General features: G+C 38.2%; 5 protein-coding genes across 9 annotated transcripts in view; 2 read left to right on the top strand and 3 right to left on the bottom strand.

The window, feature by feature from the left end:
- Positions 1–1111: 1111 nt before the first annotated feature.
- Fdx1 (Adrenodoxin-like protein 1, mitochondrial Ferredoxin 1) lies at positions 1112–4634 on the bottom strand. 3 transcript variants are annotated; one of them, XR_013010592.1, is made up of 6 exons: positions 4098–4634; positions 3924–3975; positions 3557–3804; positions 2259–2386; positions 2031–2100; positions 1112–1506 (listed from the first exon to the last, which is right to left on the bottom strand). XR_013010592.1 is itself a non-coding variant. In XM_076439874.1 (5 exons), the coding sequence occupies exons 1-4, from the start codon at positions 4303–4305 to the stop codon at positions 2283–2285; spliced, it is 612 nt and encodes a 203-aa protein (XP_076295989.1). In that variant the 5' UTR covers positions 4306–4634; the 3' UTR covers positions 1114–1506; positions 2259–2282. The 3 variants fall into 3 exon arrangements, 2 of the variants coding, with proteins under 2 accessions (XP_076295989.1, XP_076295988.1); XM_076439874.1 differs by lacking the exon at positions 2031–2100 and having other exon boundaries at positions 1114–1506; XM_076439873.1 differs by lacking the exons at positions 1112–1506; positions 2031–2100 and having other exon boundaries at positions 2147–2386.
- Positions 4635–5530: 896 nt separating this feature from the next.
- Positions 5531–22017, top strand: part of Su(fu) (suppressor of fused) — a 61433-nt gene continuing 44946 nt past the window's right edge. Inside the window, exons 1-7 of the mRNA XM_076439839.1 lie at positions 5531–5925; positions 6444–6536; positions 7760–8069; positions 8163–8398; positions 8478–8708; positions 8788–8995; positions 9071–10265. Of these exons, the coding sequence (XP_076295954.1) occupies positions 5753–5925; positions 6444–6536; positions 7760–8069; positions 8163–8398; positions 8478–8708; positions 8788–8995; positions 9071–9136 (1317 nt within the window). The 5' untranslated portion in view covers positions 5531–5752 and the 3' untranslated portion in view covers positions 9137–10265. The remainder of the gene's footprint in view (positions 5926–6443; positions 6537–7759; positions 8070–8162; positions 8399–8477; positions 8709–8787; positions 8996–9070; positions 10266–22017) is intronic.
- On the bottom strand, positions 9865–12006 carry LOC143216624 (uncharacterized). 2 transcript variants are annotated; one of them, XM_076439882.1, is made up of 2 exons: positions 10760–11994; positions 9865–10050 (listed from the first exon to the last, which is right to left on the bottom strand). In XM_076439882.1, exons 1-2 carry the CDS (start codon positions 11102–11104, stop codon positions 9865–9867), a joined length of 531 nt encoding a protein of 176 aa, XP_076295997.1. In that variant the 5' UTR covers positions 11105–11994. The 2 variants fall into 2 exon arrangements, with proteins under 2 accessions (XP_076295997.1, XP_076295999.1); XM_076439884.1 differs by having other exon boundaries at positions 9930–10050; positions 10785–12006.
- LOC143216626 (uncharacterized) lies at positions 12064–18859 on the bottom strand. Of its 2 annotated transcripts, none has more exons than XM_076439886.1 (5): positions 18661–18859; positions 15639–16163; positions 14383–14559; positions 13767–13881; positions 12064–12970 (listed from the first exon to the last, which is right to left on the bottom strand). In XM_076439886.1, exons 2-5 carry the CDS (start codon positions 15700–15702, stop codon positions 12856–12858), a joined length of 471 nt encoding a protein of 156 aa, XP_076296001.1. In that variant the 5' UTR covers positions 15703–16163; positions 18661–18859; the 3' UTR covers positions 12064–12855. The 2 variants fall into 2 exon arrangements, with proteins under 2 accessions (XP_076296001.1, XP_076296002.1); XM_076439887.1 differs by lacking the exon at positions 18661–18859 and adding an exon at positions 16331–18628.
- Neur (E3 ubiquitin-protein ligase neur) overlaps positions 18890–22017 on the top strand; it is a 93500-nt gene continuing 90372 nt past the window's right edge. Inside the window, exon 1 of the mRNA XM_076439813.1 lies at positions 18890–19031. Coding sequence (XP_076295928.1) covers positions 18998–19031 — 34 coding nt within the window. The 5' untranslated portion in view covers positions 18890–18997. The remainder of the gene's footprint in view (positions 19032–22017) is intronic.

The raw sequence follows: 22017 nt of genomic DNA, 5'->3' as shown, positions 1-22017 counted from the left end.
GTAAAAGATATATAATTTCTTCGAAAAACTCTTAACATATATTTCATGTTTATCGTACTATATACATCTGTATTTAATTTCAGTTTATTTTCGAAATTTTCAATTGTCGAACAAGCTTTTCCTAAAGTTCTGTGGCATAATTAAATGCTTCAAACTAGCACAACACGATTTTATATCTATATATATTTGTAAGTTGATTTCAAGAACTCGGTTAATAAGATCCATAATATTTTATATATATCCCTGAGCTCAGTTTCTTTAACTTGTATGTTCAAGTAATTGTTCTAAAATAATATTACTAGAATTTTGTCTTTTAGAATTTAAAGATATATAGATACAATTACATTTGTTAAAATGCAATAGCTTTGTTACATAAATATTAATATATTCACTGTCATATTCTCGTTTTACAGTATATTGTAATACTATACTCTTTGCATTAAGGTGTAGTATTAAAAATAAAAGTAATGATATTTTTTACAGTTATATATATATATACATATATTATATATATTTATCTTCCATTAGGATATATATACCTTTAGCTGTAATAAACCAAATAGAATTCATTACAAGTATTTTCATGAATATTAACTTCAATTATATATTTCGAAAAATACGATGTTTTCTTCAATTAAAAAAAATATATATACGTGCTATGCATTCTTAACAAATATATTTGAAATTTTACTTAGCGAGCTTAGGGGGACATTACATAAAAAATAAAATATATAATTTGGCTTCCTATGTATATGTATGTGACATGTAATTTAATATAAATATATTGTGTGAATCTGAATATGCCGCAGTGAGGCAGTATTTTTGCAAAAGAATTCTATAAAAACTTGTGTAACTATAAATATACAGAAATTAAAAAAAAAAAGAACTTTATTTAAAAATTTGTCAACTATATATGTAAATATTAACTTGTTTACTGCCATAGCAATTAATAGTTTAATTTTCGATAGTAAACAAATTATCTATGTTTATCGATTCAAAGTATTCCACTTTTGATATATAGACGCAGTTTCTTTTTGTATGATATTTCATTAAATATTATAATTGTTTAGTTACGAATAAGTACAAAAATTATTTTTTCAATAAGTCCGTTGTGATGACTCGTACCAAATGAGAAACAAAATGTAATCGCATCTTCACAAATGTAGTTTTGTACGACATAGCGTGACTGTATGAATGTACTTCTATTTAAATTCTTTTCATTATACAAAGAATGAGTGCATAGTGTGATGATTGCTCTGAAAAATGTTATTTCGACGTTTGTCATCGTCATCAGCGCCCATCGTGCGGTGATCGGTGCTCCCTCCCATCCTAGACGAGCCCCCGTATGTAGGATTTCAGGAAAACGAGGGAATCCCGCCAGCGGGAATCGAAACCCGCGATTGGTGGTATAGCTAATGCGCGCACCCACACAGAACCATCCGACTTTTCCTAATCTCCATACATATTTGGTGTTTGGGGGGTCCTGATCCCACAATAATGTAAATGCTGCAAGATTAACGAGTATGATTTTAATTCAAAGATTCATTATATCATAAATGTTTAAATCTTGTATCATTGTAATTAAAGGTATGTATCATAATCCAAATGTATAAGAAATAAATATATTGTACCATGATGAAATGTCATATAAACTATAAGTTTGTTGCTCTAAAGGTTTACGAAATATATTAAAGTACTTTCTGAAAAAATGCAGTGTTGTTCTCCTTTCGCCAGTCACTACAGATATTCAAGTATACGATCTTTAATTGAATTTGTTTGCAACAATATAAATATATACAGTGACTCCCACAAATATTCGAACACTCCTTAAAAAGCCGATAACTTTTTTACAATTGAACTACACGATTCGAACTTTTTTGGGAAGCTAGAGCAATTAATTTACTACAGGATGTGAAAAGAAATATTTTTGAAAATTGCAATTGGTCGGAATTTGTATACAATGTACTAAGTTGTGTTTCACAACTTTTTAATGTGGGCCTATATTGAAAATTTAAAAAATATTATTGTACCATGATGAATTGTCGTATCAACTAATAAGTTTGTTGCTCTAAAGGTTTACGAAATATATTAAAGTCCTTTCTGAAAAAATACAATGTTATTCTCCTTTCGCCAGTCACTACAGATATTCAAATATACAATCTTTAATTGAACTTGTTTGCAACAATACACATATGTATAAAGCTATAACTAACTATATATATATGTATAAATGTAATATATATATATATACACATTACTTTAATTAGGATGTACAGTATACGTTAATGTGGAGCTGGCGTATGACCATCTACATAGAAATTCCTTGTTGCTTGTGGCAACTCTAATTCTATACCATCTAAGTTTCTCGTTAATATAATTTGGCAACCTAAAAGTAAGAAAACATATTTTAATATTTTTAGGTAATTTTTTATGGGTGATTAAGGGGGTAGGCAAAATTACAAAATCCATCCGATTTAATCCACATCTTCGGTGAATATAAATTCTTAACTGTGATAACCAGACTGCGGATGTTATGCATTTATGAGAAAAATGAGTGGATGTAACTCGAAACAGTAAAAACGTTACAACGATTTAAGGACATCCATATATTATTTTCAATTTATCACAATTGTTAAAGTTAGGAGGATATTTTTGTATGGTTCCTGCATCTTGTAAGCGACGAAGAAAATTTATATTTTGCATAAAGATCCACAGATAACGATGTGATTTCCTCAATGACCAAAATATATATTTTATCTACTTGGTGTCTCAGACTTTTCTCACTGAATATTCGCTGCATGTTTCCCAAGTAAGAGTAAGAAAAGGTCGATAATTATTTACAAAAATTATCCTGAACGATGCTGTGGAGATTGTACTTGTTGGTCATTAAGAATTCATCTCACGTGTAATTCCAAACAATTCTGCTAGACCTTAGTCTCTAAGATATCTGCGATATTTTCAACACTTGTCTAGCATTTGTTAGTTTTAAACCACGTTTAAAGTTTCCCTTAATTGTGAGTAGTATTATAATTAGACTCTAGATTTTGAAAATGAGCGAGTGCAATTTAGAACGGTAAAAATATTAAAAGACTTAAAGTGTATGAATTATTTTCATACTATTTTCATATTATTTTCACCACATTATAATTACTAACAAAGAATATAAATTTATATTTAGCTCCTGCGTCTTGCAATTGATGCGCAAACTTTTTATTTTGCATGAACATTCAGAGTTTAATTATAATATTTTAGAGATATACATGTATATTAAATTAAATATAACTATAGTGTTACGGTATGCCACAGAAATGTTTTTAAGGATTTAACTCAATGCGCAGCTATATGCTTTCAAATAATGCAAATTACACTTCGTAAACGTAAAAATAGGAGTTTTGAGTGCGATAGCAGCCTAGATTGATCTTTTATCTAGCGTTTGTGATTACTGAAAGACCCCATCGCATGCATTATCGAGAAATAAGAAGGTGCATCCCGCATCCTTGCGATCCCGAAAACACAAAACTACCCCCTTAAACATGTAGAATATATATTCAATTACCCAATCGTGAATTCTCTTTTAAAAATGGTGCCAAATCTAACAGATCTTCTTCCTTCTCTTCAGCCGTTGGTAATTTATCTACATAATCATGATGTACATACACGTGACATGTAGTACAAGCAAGGGATGCTTCACAAGCTCCTTCCATCTCGATTCCATGTCTATGAGCTAAATACAATACATTGTCTCCTACTTTTCCTTTCACTGGTATCTTCGTTCCTGTCTTATCAATAAATGTTACATTTACACTAAAAAAAAAATAGCAATCAATCATTTCAATCAAGTATTGTGAAGATCATTCTATGTATTGAGATGGTTTTATATGATATTTTTATAGTAGTTTATAAATTATACTAATTTTACCTACATATCAGCTTCTGTTTTTGGATCTTGCATTTCATATTCACCGTGACATGAATCTAAAAATGTATAAACATATATATGAGTGTTTCAAAGTGAATTCGAGTTTTATATTTGTTTACATCGTGTTTAGCGACATCTAGATACATTGACATTTCCTAAAAAGTAATTGTATATTTACATTTCGACGTATGGAATTCGAGAGCTGGTGTAGTTATTAAATGATTGACTGGTAAAAATGATTTTTGTATTACATGTTTCCATGATACAGGCCTTAGAATAAATGTCATTTTTGTTGTTACTTTGGTTCCAATTCCTGCTCCAATTTTACAAGGATACCGCGCAGCGCACGTTACACAAATAAAAATATTCTTTATTCCACTGATCATAAAAGACAAAGACTGAAAACTTGTTCAATCATATCGCTATATTCTGTCCAAGATACAGTATCACCCTCTCATGCTCTCTGGTATATATCACTCATATAAAGAAACTCTTATATCATATACGTATAGAGTCAAAACCGTCAAAACCTCAGAATTTTTCGAGAATCAATTTTTAGTATTTATATACCAGTATTTACTCATGTGCGTATCAGTGCGTATATGCCATATGCCTGCATATGCCTCTCTTTACTGTTGTGGCACGGCGGCACGGCTGGGCACGGCCTACTCTGCTACTCAGTGCTTCGTGGTGCTTCGATTGAGTGGATTGAGCGGATTGAGCCCAACCTTTTTGATACGATGGATGGCCGCTAGAGGCGCTGCGCGGAAAAACAGTAACGTATCTACTATTGGGTAGATGAAATGGGGTTCCTTGAGCACCCCGCAGAATTTTAAAAAATTTATATGATTTGATTCTGAAAAATGAATGTATAACAAGTGTATTTGTGTATATTTTGTAACTCGTAGGACACGTCCTGGAGTCTTTTTGTCCGGTAAGATTATTTCGATACATTCCCGCCAATATAACTGCCTCAGGGCTCTGGCTGCTCTGCTACCCAATAGTAGATACGTTACTGTTATTATATAAAATAAATATAAAAATATAATAAATAATTAAATAAATAAAAAAAATTAATAATTTATATTAAATATAATATACCATGGATATATCCATGGTCAGAACCCACCGCACGGTGTGCACAGGTTAGGTATTTTTGAACGCGCTATCACAAGAGGCGTCACACGACTTTTTAGAGAGAGACAACCCATACAACCAATGTTGAATGCTCGTATATATTTTGTAATATATATTGTAGTATATTTAAGTTATTGTTAGTATAATTAATAGTAGTATCACTACTTTTTGGTTTCGTGCTAAAAATCTGAAATGATGTAGGTTCTGTTGCATGCATATTCAATGCATATTCCATCCCAGAGCGTTCAAACTGGTTCAAACTGAAAAAGTGAGCACCAGTGAGCACTCTGATTTTCTCTTGAGCCAATGACAAGCTAGCGCTGCACTTCTGCCAATCTGTGTGTGTTTGTGTGCGTGCGACAATAAAGCGTGCTCGTGTAAAGCAGTTTTTTTATTGGGTCCTAGTGTTTCCAATAGAAGGAGCCAATGAGGAGCTGGATCGAACGGAACGGTCCAATAGCAAACTAGTTTTCCACGTTCCCTAAAACAATTTCAGAGACGCGCAGTGATTTCGGAATCAGTCGGTCGTCAGCTCTGAACAGCTCTGAAAGAATTTTAGTTTTGTCAAGGATCGCGAACGTGTGTTTCTGTGCTCGGTGGAAGGTAGTGACTGTAAACAAAGTGATCGCGAAGAAATTCCGTAGGATCCCGTAGGATCTTTCGCTCGGTAGATTTCACAGGTGAAAGTTTCTCTACATGTACGGAAATATGCGTGAAAGAGAGGAATTTTGCCGAAGTTTTCCTCCGGGACTACCAGCTCAGCCACCAACAACCAGAGCTCCGGGCCTTGACGCTCTGCACAGCCGTTGTAAAGAGATCTATCCAGATCAAAGCAATCCGCTCACTGTCACCGCTGTCGTTAAATATTGGTACGAATATTTTCATTTATCTTCACGCCCTCCAACCATCCCCACACACCCATCCATTTAAAGAGCAACGAGAAAGATGCGTGACGTTTTACGCACAGGCCCTGGAGGAACAATGACTGCATTATTTTACCGTTGCAGAATGTAACTATTCGGTGTCTTAATTATTATTGAGTATGCTTGTGTATTCTCTCGTGTGTCAAACACATGTATGAAATTTCTTGTTTCCTTAGTTGATGTGTTACGAGAATAAACGATTATCTTATTATTGTAAATTGTTTGATAAAACAAGCTTAGAATAAATCGAAAATTATGTACGTGTGTGCATATATTTTTGTAACATCCGCTTTCAGTTTGATGTTTCATGATTAATGTAAAAATCGATGACTTTGTTGTACCGAAAGTGTTTGGGAATGGAGCTGTTGCACAGGAAGAAGAGCAGGCGACTTATATTTAGTCGCAAGTGCGGTTAACCGGATATAAAATGAAATAATTGGAATTTTTTGTGCACTTTTGCTTAGGTTGGGTGGTCCAGATCCTCTCGACTACATAAGCATGTACGAGAATCCTGGCTGTCCTGAATTTGGCGTACCGCCACATTGGCATTACATCAGGTGAGTCCAATTTCCCGATTTCCAATTTCCGATCTACTATTTTCATTGTCTTGTGGAAAATCTCGATCTACACGAACTTGATGTACTTCCGGAATTCGTTGATTTAACAATTCCAATTATAATGATTGAAAGCAGAATTTCGATTTGAATATAAATGATCGAAAGTAGAATTTCGATTTAAATTGGGTTGCTGAGAGTTGAATTTGAATTTAGATTTAATTTTGACGGGGTTCTCTTTTCCATTCGTTGTTTTAAATTGATTTAACATTTTTTTTCTGTTTGTAACTTTCACCGTTTACGATTGTTGCACCCGCGATTTTTAAGTCAATACCGTCGCTCATTCATTCAAGAAAGATGGGTCACATACTTTTTCTCGTCCTCCTTTTTGTTTCGTGGCATAGAAAAGAGGGAAGAATGTGAGAGTCAAAAAAAAAACGGGAAGTCGGGTATTCGTCAGTGTCACCCTGTTGAGTAGCGGGTGTGTGCCTCTGTTTGATGTTAGCGCACGTTATTTTTCCAGCGCACCCTCGATGACACGTATATACCATGCCTATCGTTAGAGAATTTCACTTATAGCACCGCGACAATTACAAAAAAATTACTTTAAACAATCTTTATCCATTCACGGAATCCGTATCATATTTTTAAAATCATAAAAAAGATAGCAATTTTTATCTTTTCGTTGGGACCACTGACTGAGTAAGGATAAAGACCATCGATTTCTATGAATTTCCCATTGAATTTCAAATCGCAAGGAAATTAAATTTGAATTCACTATCCACGGGGAATAGCGGCGACTCGGACAGTCGAAAGACAAATGATTTCTCGTTTCAGGAATTCCTTATTAAATTTTAGGCGCCGAATGACGAATGCTCCGCCGCGAAAGGGTGTTCCTCTTCCTTTTTTTTTCCTGATGCATGACCCTTCCTTCTTCAGCTTGCAGCAGCTGTTCCAATAGTTCCCTTTTTCTCTATATATAGAAAGTGTGGGGTACAGGAAGATAAAGTCGTTTAAAATGCGGCGCGTCGGAAATAGACGAGCGGGACTTCCCCTTTTTCCGTCTGCTCTATCTAAATATGTTCGGCTATTGACTAAATCTCGTCGATTTTTTCTGAATCGAGTCTGGAGTTGTATTTGTCTTACTGAATCCACCTTAATACCATCCCTTTAATTCTGTATTTCTCCTAGAGTATCTTGAAAATTGTAACATTTCTTTGTTAAAGTTTGGGCTTGTCGGATCTACACGGAGATGGAAGGATACATCCAAAAAGTGGTCCTGGTCGTCCGAGTGGGTTTGGATTCGAGTTGACCTTCAGATTAGTCAGAGAAAGAAACGAAATGACTCCTCCTACTTGGCCAGCGAACGTCATGCAGCAATTAGCAAAATATGTTTTTAATTCTGGTAACATGTTGATGCCTGGCGATCATGTATCGTGGCATGCCCCTCTGGATAATGGCAACGGTCGCATCACACAGATCCTAATGGGGAGGGATCCTCAATTGCTGACACCTATATACACACTTCATGGTGATGTAAGTCAGCTTGTGTCTAATGTTCTTAATTCGAACTGTTTATTTCAATGAATTCTGTATTATGGTTTTGACGGTTGCTGCGTAATGTTACAGGTTTCGTTTGTTCAAATTATAGGAGTGACGTCCGAAGAATTGCAGGCTGCGCAGCACTGGAACGGCTTAGGTCTTGTTAGTTTATTAAAAACCAGTCATGTTTGTGGACCTTGGTTGGTAACAGATATGAGAAGGACACGGTCCATCATGGAGGATGAACCCTCCATAGCAGAGAAGATACAAAGCGGGATAGAGAAGGAGGGGTCTAATTTAAGCGGCGTCTCTGCAAAATGTTGGCAAGTGTTACAAATTAATTCTTTCCAAGTGAAAAAACGATGCTTGCAAGCAGTGTTACTGTAATAAATTCATTTACAGGTGGGTTCAAGTGAACTACGACAGAAGTTCAGAAAGATATAGAGAGAAAAGGAACGAATCGGATGAAGAAGACGATGAGGAAGAAGATATCAAACCAGTTATAAAATCGGAAAGACTATCGCCGTGCGAACTGGATTCGAGTTTGTCGCACGATAATTTTGTTAAAGTCTTACCAGGACTTCATTTAACTTTTAACCTCGAAGCGGGATCCTTGTTACCGTTAGCAATCAAGTATGCACAGTTAGAATGTACTGTTATTAAAATAGATACCTTGGAAAATGAAATATTGAATATTATTTATTTTTTATAGGGGACGCGTGATGCATGGCAGGCATTTTACGTTCAAGTCTATATTGTCTAACACAGCTGTTACTATCGTCGCACCGACAGTCACTGGGACACTGGTCTCTAGAGAAAAGCCGTATGTAGTTCAAGGACCATGGTTGCAAGTCCTGCTGCCGGAGGATCTGTCGGAAAAAATGGCCCAAGAGTTCCAAATTTTAAACTCGCCAAATGAAGTAAGCTATATCTTCTTTTTACGAATACACCAATGTTTTTATAACCGCAATTTTACCATTTAAAACATTCAATAGGTTCAACTGCCAAAGACATTTTCATGGCCCGAGCATAAACTCGTCATTACTGTCATTAACGATTGAGACTGCGTTAATACGATTAATACGTTCAGCTAAGTTAGCATAACCAGTTAACAATAAGCAAAGCACAGTTTCTTTCTTCCTTCTTTCCCAACAAAGAAGACATTATATCGGAACAGAACTGTGTTATATCCGATTCAGTTAGAAAAACAAGTGGGTTTCAAAGAACTTATTTATAACTGTATATATAACTCAAGCAAACGACGGAACTGTAAGACTACGCATATCAATGTGTGAAAGAGGAGAGCCGACTTATATTTATATACTTACCCAGAAAATGTATTTTATACGTTCCCGCCGAGAGAAAAACGTTTTCGGTGCCTCTCTTTTGCAGGTTGATTCCCGTGTTAAACGATTTATATTTAATTATGTACATAATAGAATACAAGTTAAAACGTGTAATTGTATTCGATATACGAATTTACACATTGTTACAGCTAATGAACATTTTTTTTGTAAATAGAGAAGACGAACGTTCTGACGTGACTGTTATCAGTGCCTTGAACCAATTTCGATAAGCGTAATGTGTAATGGAATAAAGTATATAGGATGTAGTATTTATAAGCAAATTATACAGTTTATTTATCACGACTCGTTCGCCCGATTATCCTTCGGGATTTTCTTTGTTCCTTTAATCTGCGGAGTAAGAGGTCTTTTAGGTAATATCGTTTCTACCGTTAAATCGCTTGGGAATTTTTAAAAGAATTTTTACCTGTTGCTGTGTGTGGATTTCAATCGTGCAATTTTTCATCTACGGTATCTGTCCTGGATCGTCTATCATTTCGTCTAACGACCCTCCTCCCCGCTCTTCTTCTCACAGGACAAACGCACTCCTCTCCTTTTTCGACCGTTAACGTGTTGTTTGTGTTCGGCAAGTGTGGCTCACAGAAGAAACGGTAAAGGTTGGCTCGAGTGTTCTGTGTGGTACACATATAGTTGTGACATTGGGACTATCGCACGAATAAACTCCAGATAGTATTTAAACCGTCGCCGCGGAGAGCGGACGCGACTTGTATATTATTGTATAACCAGATAGTTAAGTTGCGTGTGTCCAGTTCTTTAAAGTGCAGTGGTAAAGAATAGAAGACTAACATAATGGTGGCAACGTTCAGGAGATACAACTGTCTGACATGTAAGCTAGTTTTTTATAATAAATTATTTTTATATTAAATTATCATACAATTGTTTATAGATTAAATAGCCATTTTATTCACCCTTGTACTCTTCGGGGAACAAAACTCACCCATTCCCCTCTAGTTTGATGCATAATTTAAATTTATATGTAGACTTAGATTTTCTTTGCATTTTCTTAATCAATATTGATTACTACGATTAAAGATGATCATCTCATTAAGTGAAATTTGTTACTTTATTAAATATAATATAATATTAGAGATTGAAGAACTAAATCTTTAGTCCGTGAAAATAAGATAAAAATCATATAAAAAATGGAATTATTTTAGCTAGGAAGAAATGTTTAATTTTCGAGTTAAAACAGCTCCGAGTGCAAAGAGTTGAAGTTTCAAGCGAAAATGGATAGGTACGAGAGGGCGGATGGTTTGCGTAATTATTTTCGGGGTGGAGAGGGAAAGGAAAGAACGGAAAGCTGCTAAATAGAGATCGTACTTGAGCGATCAAGTTCTTGGCGAACCTGAAGAAACCGATCCACAGCAGGACAACGATACACGCCAAGGCAAAGTCCTCGACTTCCTCGCAGGTGATGTTCCTGACAACGTTAACGATCCCCCGGAAAACGTTCGCGAACGTTTGCATGGCCTCGATCCAGAGGTCCCTTAGGAAACAGATCACCTGGAAAATCAGGTTCATCACCGCTAGTGTCAGCTCGATTAACCTCGCCAGGAAATCGAACAAGATCTCCATTAACTTGTCGAGGGTCTCCCAAAGCCAACACACGACTCGCGATAAAAATTCGACGCACTGCTGCGTGGCGTTGGTCACGCGGCCGTTCATGATCGACGATTTATTTCCGTGGCCCTTTCACCCTTCGCATACTTTCACCACCCTCGATTTCGCAGTTTACATCGAGAAAGAATGAATTTCGCGGTCGATCACACGCGTTCGAACAGCGTGTTACATCACAACAAGGGGAGCAACGAGTTCGCATAAATTCACATAAATTCGCGAACCTTTGCACTTGCGCTTCAATTTTTTCCGAGAGGCATGAACCATGTCGCCGATTAGAATTAGCCTTGAATCGCAGTTGTCAACCCGAGAAAATTGCCTAATTATGCTAATTGTGCTTCTTCGCGCGGAATTTTCGTAGTTTCTTCGATAGCTCAACTTTCGTTGCTTAGTTAGTAATCTGTATAGTGAACTTATCATTAATTTAGAGAATTTTATACAGTCCCAAAAACACTATTGTGGACTACTATCAGTTGCATTAGGGTTGTACAATATTTCTGGGAACTTTGGAGCTTTTTACGAAGAATGCAAATGGGTTCACGCTGGGGTAGCGGATGTATAATAATTGGTCCCATTAGCGGATACGCGACGTGATCTTTGGATTGCGACCTTATCTTCGTTACATTTCAATTCTCCGCATTTTTCGAGAACTCTACAGGGCGATTCTTGAAACTGGGTCGAGCTGTAGCTTCATTCTACGCGGAGGTGGCGGGAACGGTCGAGTGGTTTAATGAGGTCTGCTTTCGTTTTATATAATTATTTTTTTCGAGTACCGCGACGTGGGTGCAATGGGTTTACGTCTTTTTTGTTCGCGATCGAGAGATAAGATTTTAATCATTCTCTGTTTCCGCTTTCGCCATTTTCGAGTGGCGTTTACTGCGAAACAATGCAGATATATATGTATATCTACTGTTCTAGAAATGGAAGTTTAGATAATATACATTTGAATTTTAAATTAAATTGAAGTTTAAATTAAAATTTGATTTATTTAATATCTTATACAGTCTGCTGTCGTTTCGTTAATATACATGTATCTCACTGTTGTCAAGCGATCACTATAATATGTATTCTATTCTTTATATCCTTTACGATATTTAATCGATTTAAAAGTAATGGTTACGTTTGTATATATATATATATATATGTATATATAAGTACTCGTATAATATAATCATGGCAGTTCTTTCGTCGTTCCTATTTGCAAACTATCTAGCAGTATCAAATAGTGAGTTTGTCTTGAATATTATTTTACTATGCAGCATGTCCGATACACGAGTATATAATGTATATATGAAATCATTTTTCCAAGTGCTCAACACAATATTGATTACAATCATTCCAGATGATAAATCGATAAATATCAGCAAATAATATCGGACAAATGTGTTTGACGTTTGATAATAAACATCCCTCGATTTATTAAATATATAAATAATGAATTCTTAAAGAAATATGATCTGCAAATCCTCTCTCGGAACGTTCAAATTCTGTACAACATGGATAGAAATATTTTTCGGAACAAATCAAGCACACTCTATATCCGGACTTCATATTATATTGTACTAATTAGTCTAATCGTAAACCAATATAGTTCTCTGATAATTGATGTTGATATCGTTATTTAATCGATGATATTATTTCTTGTTTATCGTTGGTCCACAGCTAATTGGTCGTATCATATAGTTTTAATTCGAAGTAGTGGTCCATTATGCGTATTCCGATAAAGGCTCTCTTTTTCTTATATACAATAATTGCCTATGATTGTATTCGATATGTGATATGTATGTAGAACATCTTCGTCAGACGAACTCGGCGAAAAGCGACAAGATTAGAAGCATAAACGAAGCTGCTCGCCGCGTTGATCCGTTGCAGGCGTCCGCATCGTTGCAGGATTGCACGCAACCGCGGACATATCTGCAAATTCAAATTCAACATGTCGAATCATTAACACTAGACCTACCACTGCCGATCGAATGACCGGTTTTATATTTTTCATCTTACAATTATTGAAATTATGAAGTTGCTTACATGGAAATTGATTCGATAAATTTCTTTAGCCAAGAAAAATCTAGATAAATAGAGCCTTCTTATTTTCCTAAGACGAAACATTTTAATCGTTTTTAGTGCTCGTTCCAGGTTTTTTATTTTGCAATTATTGAAATGATAAAAATGATTTCATAAGAAACGATTGTATAGATATCTTTAGTAGAGCACGTATTACAATAGGGGTCGCACAAAGTCTAAATAAAATTATTCTTGTCATTTTTATAACTACAGTTACTTTTAAGGCTCGGCAGGTTCAGTGTTCAAACATACAAAAACTAAATAAAAAATTGTACATACAAAAACCAAATTACAATCTGAAATTGAAATTCGTCGAATCTCTTCGATTCTAAATTGAATTCCCCTGTTTAAAAGTTAATCTCCCTTAAAATTTTGAGACACCAGTTAATGGGATAATTATATATGTTCGTCGATTACGGATTTCACGTTACTACTTTTCATTATTTCGTTCGTCGAGGAATTGTATTAATTGATGACTGCACGTTCTTCCCAGTTCCTTTGCTCTCCCCGTTTTTCAATCTCGTCGCCACTTCAGCAACGCGCGACAGCTATTCAATTTCAGATTGTCGAACAACTTCCCTCGGTTTTCACTACCGTCTATAATCTATAACAAAGTAAGCAAAACTCGTTTCGCTTTTAAACTTACTTGTCGTCGAAGTAGAACCCTCCGCAATGCGACATTCTTATAATTTCCGAGTCGGTCGTCAAAGTTCCGCTGTCCAACGCGCAGCTCCTCACCGTTAAAGAGATCCCAGACTCATCTAATCGGTCACAAATAATTTTTTCTCATCTTCCTTGAACGGGACAGAAATGATCCGAATTTCTACGAAACTGGCGTTAACCCTTAGCACTCGAATGGCGACTCAGAGTATTCGAAATATTGTTTACATTATTAAATATGCCCGTATCTAAACAATTACTAAACATTTCAGTATTCTATGAGGTATTATATCAATTTTATATTCGCACAAAGAAAAAAATTTATATATCAGATGATTGCATAGAAGTTTGATTTTCATAGATGTCGCAGAAACAATTCTAATTCGCGGAACGCGGCGTTCGTTGATTATTTATAATGAATTTGTGATTGCGAGGGGTAAAATAGCCAGCTCATTATTTTAAGGAATTTACCCACCCTCTAGCCGAGGTAAGGTCTTCGACACGGAGCGTATTGTGCCGCGAACCATAGTGTATTCAGCGAACACGTAGCGCGAAAAAGGGGGTTAAGGACCACTCGCAATCACAAAAGGAGGAAGTTTTACCGTATATGCCTGCTATTTTGATGCACGCGGTCGCAGGGAAGAGACCATCGCGGCCCTTGCGACCTCCCAGACATGGCGACTCCAAGAATGCGAGGCTCCCGTTATTGTGGAACGGGTCGTCGCAGGGCTTATTGTCCCCGTCGATTGACACGCATTTGAAACAGTCGATGGCCCAGCCTGGCGCGACACAGTCAAACCACATCGAGACAAATTATTTACAATATGCCACGGACGTTTACAATAGCCATCTATTTCACCCCCATGATGAGAAACCGAACGCTGATCCGACTGCGGATTTTATGGATTTATGACAAAAATGGGCACGTACAATTTAAAGCAGTGGGCATCTTCAAAAATAGTTAAACATCAACGTGTTAGTTTTAGCTTAATAGGGTAATCAAAAGAAGAATACAATTTTTATTTGGCTCCTGTGTCTTGCAGTCTAGTGCGAACATTTTTTATTTTGCATAAAGATCAACAGTCAGATCCGCAGAATAAAAATTTTCAACTATATCTTTGTTACAGTCAAATGAATCAATTAATAACTGTGGTCGATGAACATCGAATATTTCAACAAATAGCTTCAACAATAAATATTACTTCGCAATTTCATCTAGCCTGTTTCTTCGCGAGGTGAAATATTCTTCTTATTAAATAAAAAGAATTCCTCGAATCGTCATGAACGCTCGGTGATAAAGTTGTCTAGTCGTAGCTCGCAGGACAGCCGAGTTATCTAGGGGTAATAACTATATGAAGGAACGAACCGCTGCGCGCTGGAGGGACAAACGGGGACAACGTGTTAGTAATTACTGGACTGCGGATTTTATGGATTTACGAGAGGAATGAGTGCATGAAGCGCAAGACAGTTAATGCAACATCTTTCCGTCGTCCAACAAAATAATTGTTTCATTCCGCCGTGCGTCGTTCCCAGAGGGTTGAGAGGAGAAACGCATTGTTATGCGAGACCACCCCCTATTTTGCAAGCGACAGAGAAAAATTTAGCACAAAGATCCTCGGTCTAGTTACAAATACCTCATTTAGGAAGTAACAGAGAGATATCCGCGGTGTAACATTGATCTAAGCGGGCTAATGAAACATCTTTTCGTCGACAACCAGTGCCGGATTCAGACCTTCAGAGGCCCCCGTACAGAATCACTTGAACGCGCGAAGAGTTAAGAGAAGAAACAAATTGCTGTACGACGAAAAATTGTGCAGGAAGATCCTAGTAAAAAGCAGTATCACCTGTGGAGACTGACCTTGCGACACGACGAGTAGCGCGATCAGCCCGAAACAGACGATCCACGAGAAGCCGGCATCCATGTTTCCCCGGGTCCGCGAGCGGTTTAGCCAGGAATCTCGAGCGTGCCTCTGATCGGCGTCAGCTGTTGAACCCAGAGTCCTCCGAGTCTTGTTCCTCCAGCGGGCTCATGTCAGACGAAAGTGAAGAAAACGATGCCCGGTCGAAACGCGATCACCGTATCACGGCTGTCACGCCGACAAATCCGTGCGGAACCCAGGAACGAACCTGGTTATTCTGTTCTTCCCGTTGACGCTTTCGCATCCACGACGCAGTGTTTTGCCGGACGGTTACCAAGGCGATGCGATACGTCGTCGTCGTCGTCGTCGTCGACGTAGTCGTTGATTCAAGCCTGTTCAAGCCTTCTTCCAGCGGGGATACGGGGCTGATCGATGATCTCTCCTGGACTGGACTGGGGACGAAGGGAACAAACCGCAAGAACGCGTGTCTGCTGCCTTCCTTCCCTCGGGTCTGACCCCAGGATCTACGCAGGAACATCGAGGACTAGAAACAGCCCGCAATTGCGTGATCCCATCCCGCGGAATGGAACGATAAAATGCGAGCGGGGCACACGCGAATTGTGGGCGCAGTTGCGACTGTTAGATGCGTATCATAGTCTGGACCTAGGATCAACGCGTACCTGTAACTTACGGTAGCTATGGTGCTCGAGACATGGAACTGTTTTATGAAGAAGCCGGCTCGGAGATTGTCTTGGTACGTGTTTTTATTGGATAATGGGAGGAATTTTTCGTCTTCTCTATGTCGCCTAAGTGGCCAAACCAGCGAACAGGTCAGGATATTTATTTTTACATCGACGTTGATCCTGTCGAAATTTTTGCGTGAAAGATATACATTCTGTATCAAAAACACTTTTTGAACGATTCAATGCGACTAGAGCTGGTTTTACGAAGCTAAGGATGATCATAGCGAGGGTAGATTTTAAAATTCGTTGATGCCTGATTCTTCTGAATGAACTACACAATTTCACCAGTTTCCGACCCTGTAATTAAGCTAACTCGCCGGCACTGAAGACTGCGCATTCAGAAAAGGTCAATCTAGGTCTCTTCGTCAGCTATTGACATCAAACATTTACAAGCCCGCCTCCCTGGTGGTACTCCAGAACCCGACCGCCTCGATTATTAACAAAGTTGAGAACACCGCCCCCTTCTGACGGACATAAGCGAATACTCCGAAATGTTGAATCTTTCAAATCGTTTCTTGGCGGAACAATGAAATGTCAGAAACTAATATTCACGGGTTTGGTTGGACGCGTGTCGTGCTCCACATTTTGAGCCGGGTTGCAGGAGAAAACGCATTCGTTCCGATCGTAAACCTCCCTTGTTAGTTATTCCATTGTTGAACACTTTACGACTACCAATGAAGTCGCCGCATTTAATCCGTGAGAATATTGTAAAAAAATGTGTCATTTACGCAGTTTCACTGAACGTTATATTTCAGGTCAGCGTAGTTTATTCATGAGAATACTATAAACGATGTAGAATTTATATGGCGAGACTGTTCATTCAGATAATAGTTATAAACATCAAGGTTCTACTTCAGTTCACATGAAATATTCACCGGAAGTTCCGCCGTGACAGTCCCCGCTTCCACACCCTGCCCCGATAATTCTTTCCGCCATCATCTGCGCTTAACTATGAATAGCCACTGCTATAGTAACAGCGCCATAAATCACTCGAGCTGACAATTTACAAATGATTTTGAACGCCAGACCGCTAGATACTAAAAGATTCGTATATTATACATATATTATATATATATAAACGAATTTCATACTTAATTGAATCGACTTCTCTTTCGAACTGAAATGACAAGAGATCGTTCGCGCAGAATACGCGTTATTAGAGGGTATCTCTTATGGCAGTCGCACTGCAGGCAAACGCGACAAGTTTGTATACTTATATCGGAAGGTTAACTTCGATTTTCTGTATACGCTTTCTGCCGCGTTCATTCCTCGCGATATGTCAACGTGTGACGGGGTTAACGACTTTTAGGCTCAGGTTTTTCCAATGTTTGATATTTTGATTTCTGGTACATTGACCTGGATCGATGCTTATAGACGAATTGTCCCTGAAAGTTGCTCGCGTGTTGGCACACTTCGACACCGTTTTCCAGTGGAGATCGTTTACAATGTAACATTATGTATCTTTACACTTATGAATCTCTTATAGCTGAACGCTTTAGACCGGCATAGACTGTTTCGCAACTGTGTTGCATTTGAAAAGAGATTAAGAACTTTCTTTCGCGCGATAATCTCGAGAGGAGTTCTTAGGTCATATTACTCAAGATAATTTGTTGCTTCGCAAGCTACATTATTATCGTTGTTGGAGAATCTGTTATAAAATCCTCAATTGGTCTTTGATGTTCAAGAACAGTGACTAATAATATAATAGATAAGGTGTTATGAAAAATGGAGGCGGTCATTTTGACCGGTGATGGTAGGTTTAGTGTTAAAATCATTAAGGGAAGAAACAATATGCGATTTAGTTTCCATTTCTTGTAATCGATACAGACAATTTTTACTTTCCATAAAGATCCGTAGTCTACTAATAATTAGACAGCGGTGGGTGTAGTGTTAAAATCGTTAACCCCTTGTCGTAGTTTGACGAGCCAGACTCGCGACGTAGGTTTTCAACAAAGTCTAACAAATATAAACGTTACGCGTTTCCTTTTAAATGAAATACAATTTGATTCGTTTGTAATTAATATTTAAGCAAAAGATATACATTTTCTTTTCCCTTCTACGACATTTTTGCGCATAAAGACGTTTGAATCACTGTAACTGTAAAGAAAACGGTACGGCAAGGGGTTAAGGGAAGAAATAACATTCGATTTCGTTTTCATTTCTTGCAATCGATGCAGACAGTTTTTATTTTCCACAAAGATCCGTAGTCTACTAATTAGAGAGCGGTGTAATTTAAACTATGCGGAGCGTAGAACGAGGATAACAATGACCGAGTTACCTTTGTGAATGCGATGGTCGACGACGGAAGAAGGCGTCGGGGTGCAGGGGCCGACAGCTGGCGAGACTTAGTCCGGCGTCTCGTCGGATGATAACACCTCGGCGGATTCAAAATCCCGCGGGTCGCGCGTGCGCAGCTAGCCGCGGGCCAATCACCTCGTCGCTTCGAAGCGGCCGTCCGTCTCTGTCGTAGCGACACTGCGGGTACACGATGTGATAGTATTTTTCGAAAAATGTGTCGGTCTTTCGCGCACTCATGCGTCCGGTTTTTCACGTGAGCACGCCGCGATCACCGAGTGCTTTATCTCGTGCCTGCCATCGCCTTCGGCGTGAGAATAATGGGCCAGTCGTCGAGCAACACCGGGCGCTGCGGTGAGTGTCGATTTCACATCCGTATTCGTGATTGTGTGTTGTCGGCCGCCCCGACGTTTTTTCGAGTCGCACTGCACGCTTGACATGTGTCAACTGCGAGGGCTCTTGACTTTCCTGCCAGCTCCTGCGCAAGTTTCGTTGATTTTTTTCGTGGCATTGCGTCGTCCGCGCGGCGAGAGAACCTTCTTCGACCCGGAGGCACGTCTTCACGTACGAGACGGCCGACGACCACTTTCCTCCTCGCCGAATCCCTCCTTTTTCGAGGTTATGTCGACGGTATACATCTCGGGGAGACGTCCGCACGGGCCACAGAGTTACCCGTCCCTCGGCGACGTTTTAATGCCCCACACGAACCGACCCGACCTACACACGCCAACCACCACGAGCCTTTTCAATAATTTTCGACCGTGTTTCTTTTACCCGTCATCGATCCCCGATTTTCCTGCCGCAGTGCTCTAATCTGCGCAAAACGATCGTTATCGAAGCCGAAAAAACCCTGCTTTCTTCTTTTCACACTCGATCCCAAACTCGCCGATCCACCGGTGAATTTTTCATATTCCTACGAGAAACTACCGTTCGTTTAACCCTTGTGTAGTGAACCGGGTACCCGGATGTGTATGTACTATGTACCCATCTACTGTATTTCTTTCGACAATTTGTTAATGTTCCTCTGAAAAGTGTTGGAAAAGTTCTCTGTGAATGTCCATTCTTTTTACTCGCTAATATATTCATTCATAGTCTTATAACGAGAATTTCTGCAAACATATTAAATACAGAAATGTTTCGAAATAATCTATGCATTTTGGTTGACTACACAAGGGTTAACCTGTTAACCGGCTACGACGAATTTACTCGTCGTTTGCAGGGACTTTTCTCCGTTTCATCAATTGCATTTTACTTGTTATTCTCGTGTGAATTACAGTGCTTTTAACCTTCAATTGTAAGCACTTCACTTTCTACATATGTGAGTGGTTTCATAGCTTTACATCGCTCCAATTGTAAATGAACTACTTTGACGCGAAATAAATGTTTGATAGCGTTCTAGACACCTTTGTTTATGCTTGAAACACTCAAGTTTTATGATTGGTCCAGCAGCTCTTTTGTATGGCTCATGGAAACATTGGAAACTATGCGAAAAGGTTGCAGGGATTATAGGGTAATTTAGGAACCTTGCTGGAATAATGGAAGAGGGCAGAACACAAAAGCCATGATCGTCTGCATTTATGATGCGGTCTCGAATCGGTCTATTTCTGCTGGACTGTGTAGCCAAGTTTTTATCGTAATTTTCCAATAGATATCGCGTATTCGAAGACGAATTAGGACGATCAGTTTATGTTTATAGTTTCTGGTTGCTAATTACCAGCGATTTCCACTGTGTTTATATCGATTGCTTGGCTGACCGACCATTGGTACCAGTCATTATGCAACTTTGTGGAAGATTGTTATGACTGTTGTGTGGTTCTCTTTATGTTGTTGATAAGATACTTTAGAACGGACGGTATTGGAAAATTTTGTTGCAAACGATATTCGTCGCGGTTTATTGTGTTGGTAAATGGATATTGGAAGTTGATACTTGAGTTTTAATTTGAGAGAAGGGATTATGCTACTCTGTCTTACCGACACGTGTTCGCTCGTCGACTGGACGACAGCGACATCTGTCAGGGGGTTTGCTTGTAATTTACCTTGTCGGTAAAAATGGGATTAATTGATTTTGTAATGTTATTTGGATAGACTGACTGACCAAATATTTTTAAGACTTTTATTTGATAAGTAACATTTATGTCCTCTCTAGTTGTACAATTTGAACGGTTCTATCCACGAAAATTATGCATGTTTTAATTTTAAGTGTTTCTGACAATACCACAAGCTAATGTTCGAATGCCTGTATGGAAAAATAATGTTTAAAAAAGAATAACAGGCTGTCTTCAAATGTGTCACTAATTAATCCAAATCATTAACTAATTTTTGTTGTAAACGAAATAGAAGATAGAGATAGTAGCTGTTTCTCAAATATATTAAAAGAATTTTCTATCGTAAGTGTGAATTAGAAAGACAACTAAAAATACTTCACAATCTTCATAATGAATATATGACTTCGATAATTACGTAAATCATTGAATCCTTTCTACGTGGAAGTCGATAGACGTATTGTTCGAAGAATCGCACCTCTCCAAAACAAAGTGTCTCCTTTGAAATGATGAAAGCATCAAAATTTCGCACCTTCGGTCATTTTACCGTTTCCGACGAGACAAATAAAAGGGTCCATATGGAGATCGTACAACTCGCAGAAAACAGCTGGTACATTCGGAGGGGTTCGAACAAGTTTATAAATTAGATAATCACACTTCCGCGAATGACAAAAATAAATAGAAACAGAAAAAAAAATACAGCAGGCTATTTGATTGCTTTATTATCCGCATACCGTATACTGATTGAAAGTTGAATCTGAATTTACATTTAAACATAATGATTAAGTATAATGATTGAAAGTTGAATTTGAATTTAGATTTAAATATGTGCCCATAATTCCGAAAGTGGAATTAATTTCGTTTGAAATAATGTGGTGTAAAATAACGGATAAACTAATTTTCTCGAAATTTTCACTTAGACCACTTTCATAATTATGGGCAGAATTAATTGTGCAAGCCGTACGTGTCGCAGCCGCAATTTGTGAACGAGAGAGAGACGGTTTCCTTCCGTACAAATATTTTGCCAGCTGCATCACTCGCCGTTGGCGCGTCCTCCACGAGGAACACCTTTCGATTTCGTTTCGTACAGTCGGGCTTGCAAGATGGTCCGCTACGGCACAGGTACGGCATGGGTACCTTGGCATGGGCCACAGATGTTATTGTCATATTGCAGACACACGGCTCTCCGGGATTCGGAGCCGTAAAACCGCGGACTGCAGGTCCACGGAAATCCTGCTGCGGTGGCCAAGCCGAAATCATCCCCTCCTATTATCGAATACCGCGTCACGCGAGCCAAC

Source organism: Lasioglossum baleicum, chromosome 15 (genome assembly GCF_051020765.1).
Source record: "Lasioglossum baleicum chromosome 15, iyLasBale1, whole genome shotgun sequence".
Taxonomy (NCBI): Eukaryota; Metazoa; Arthropoda; class Insecta; order Hymenoptera; family Halictidae; genus Lasioglossum; species Lasioglossum baleicum.
The sequence above is the reverse complement of the archived record's forward strand: the minus strand, read 5'-3'. Positions and strand labels throughout refer to the sequence as shown.

What these genes read in the sequence shown, in the direction of transcription:
- Fdx1 (XM_076439874.1), bottom strand. Translation starts at nt 4,305, where the DNA reads ATGATCAGTGGAATAAAGAATATTTTTATTTGTGTAACGTGCGCTGCG. An exon ending in CGAATTCCATACGTCGAAAT is followed by an intron (nt 3,976 to 4,097) that starts GTAAATATACAA and finishes ATACATTTTTAG; the next exon opens with ATTCATGTCACGGTGAATAT. An exon ending in CCAAAAACAGAAGCTGATAT is followed by an intron (nt 3,805 to 3,923) that starts GTAGGTAAAATT and finishes TTTTTTTTTTAG; the next exon opens with TGTAAATGTAACATTTATTG.
- LOC143216624 (XM_076439882.1), bottom strand. Translation starts at nt 11,104, where the DNA reads ATGAACGGCCGCGTGACCAACGCCACGCAGCAGTGCGTCGAATTTTTA. An exon ending in CCAAGAACTTGATCGCTCAA is followed by an intron (nt 10,051 to 10,759) that starts GTACGATCTCTA and finishes TGTACCACACAG; the next exon opens with AACACTCGAGCCAACCTTTA.
- LOC143216626 (XM_076439886.1), bottom strand. Translation starts at nt 15,702, where the DNA reads ATGGATGCCGGCTTCTCGTGGATCGTCTGTTTCGGGCTGATCGCGCTA. An exon ending in GCTACTCGTCGTGTCGCAAG is followed by an intron (nt 14,560 to 15,638) that starts GTCAGTCTCCAC and finishes GTGTCGCGCCAG; the next exon opens with GCTGGGCCATCGACTGTTTC. An exon ending in GGGTTCTACTTCGACGACAA is followed by an intron (nt 12,971 to 13,766) that starts GTAAGTTTAAAA and finishes TTGAATTTGCAG; the next exon opens with ATATGTCCGCGGTTGCGTGC.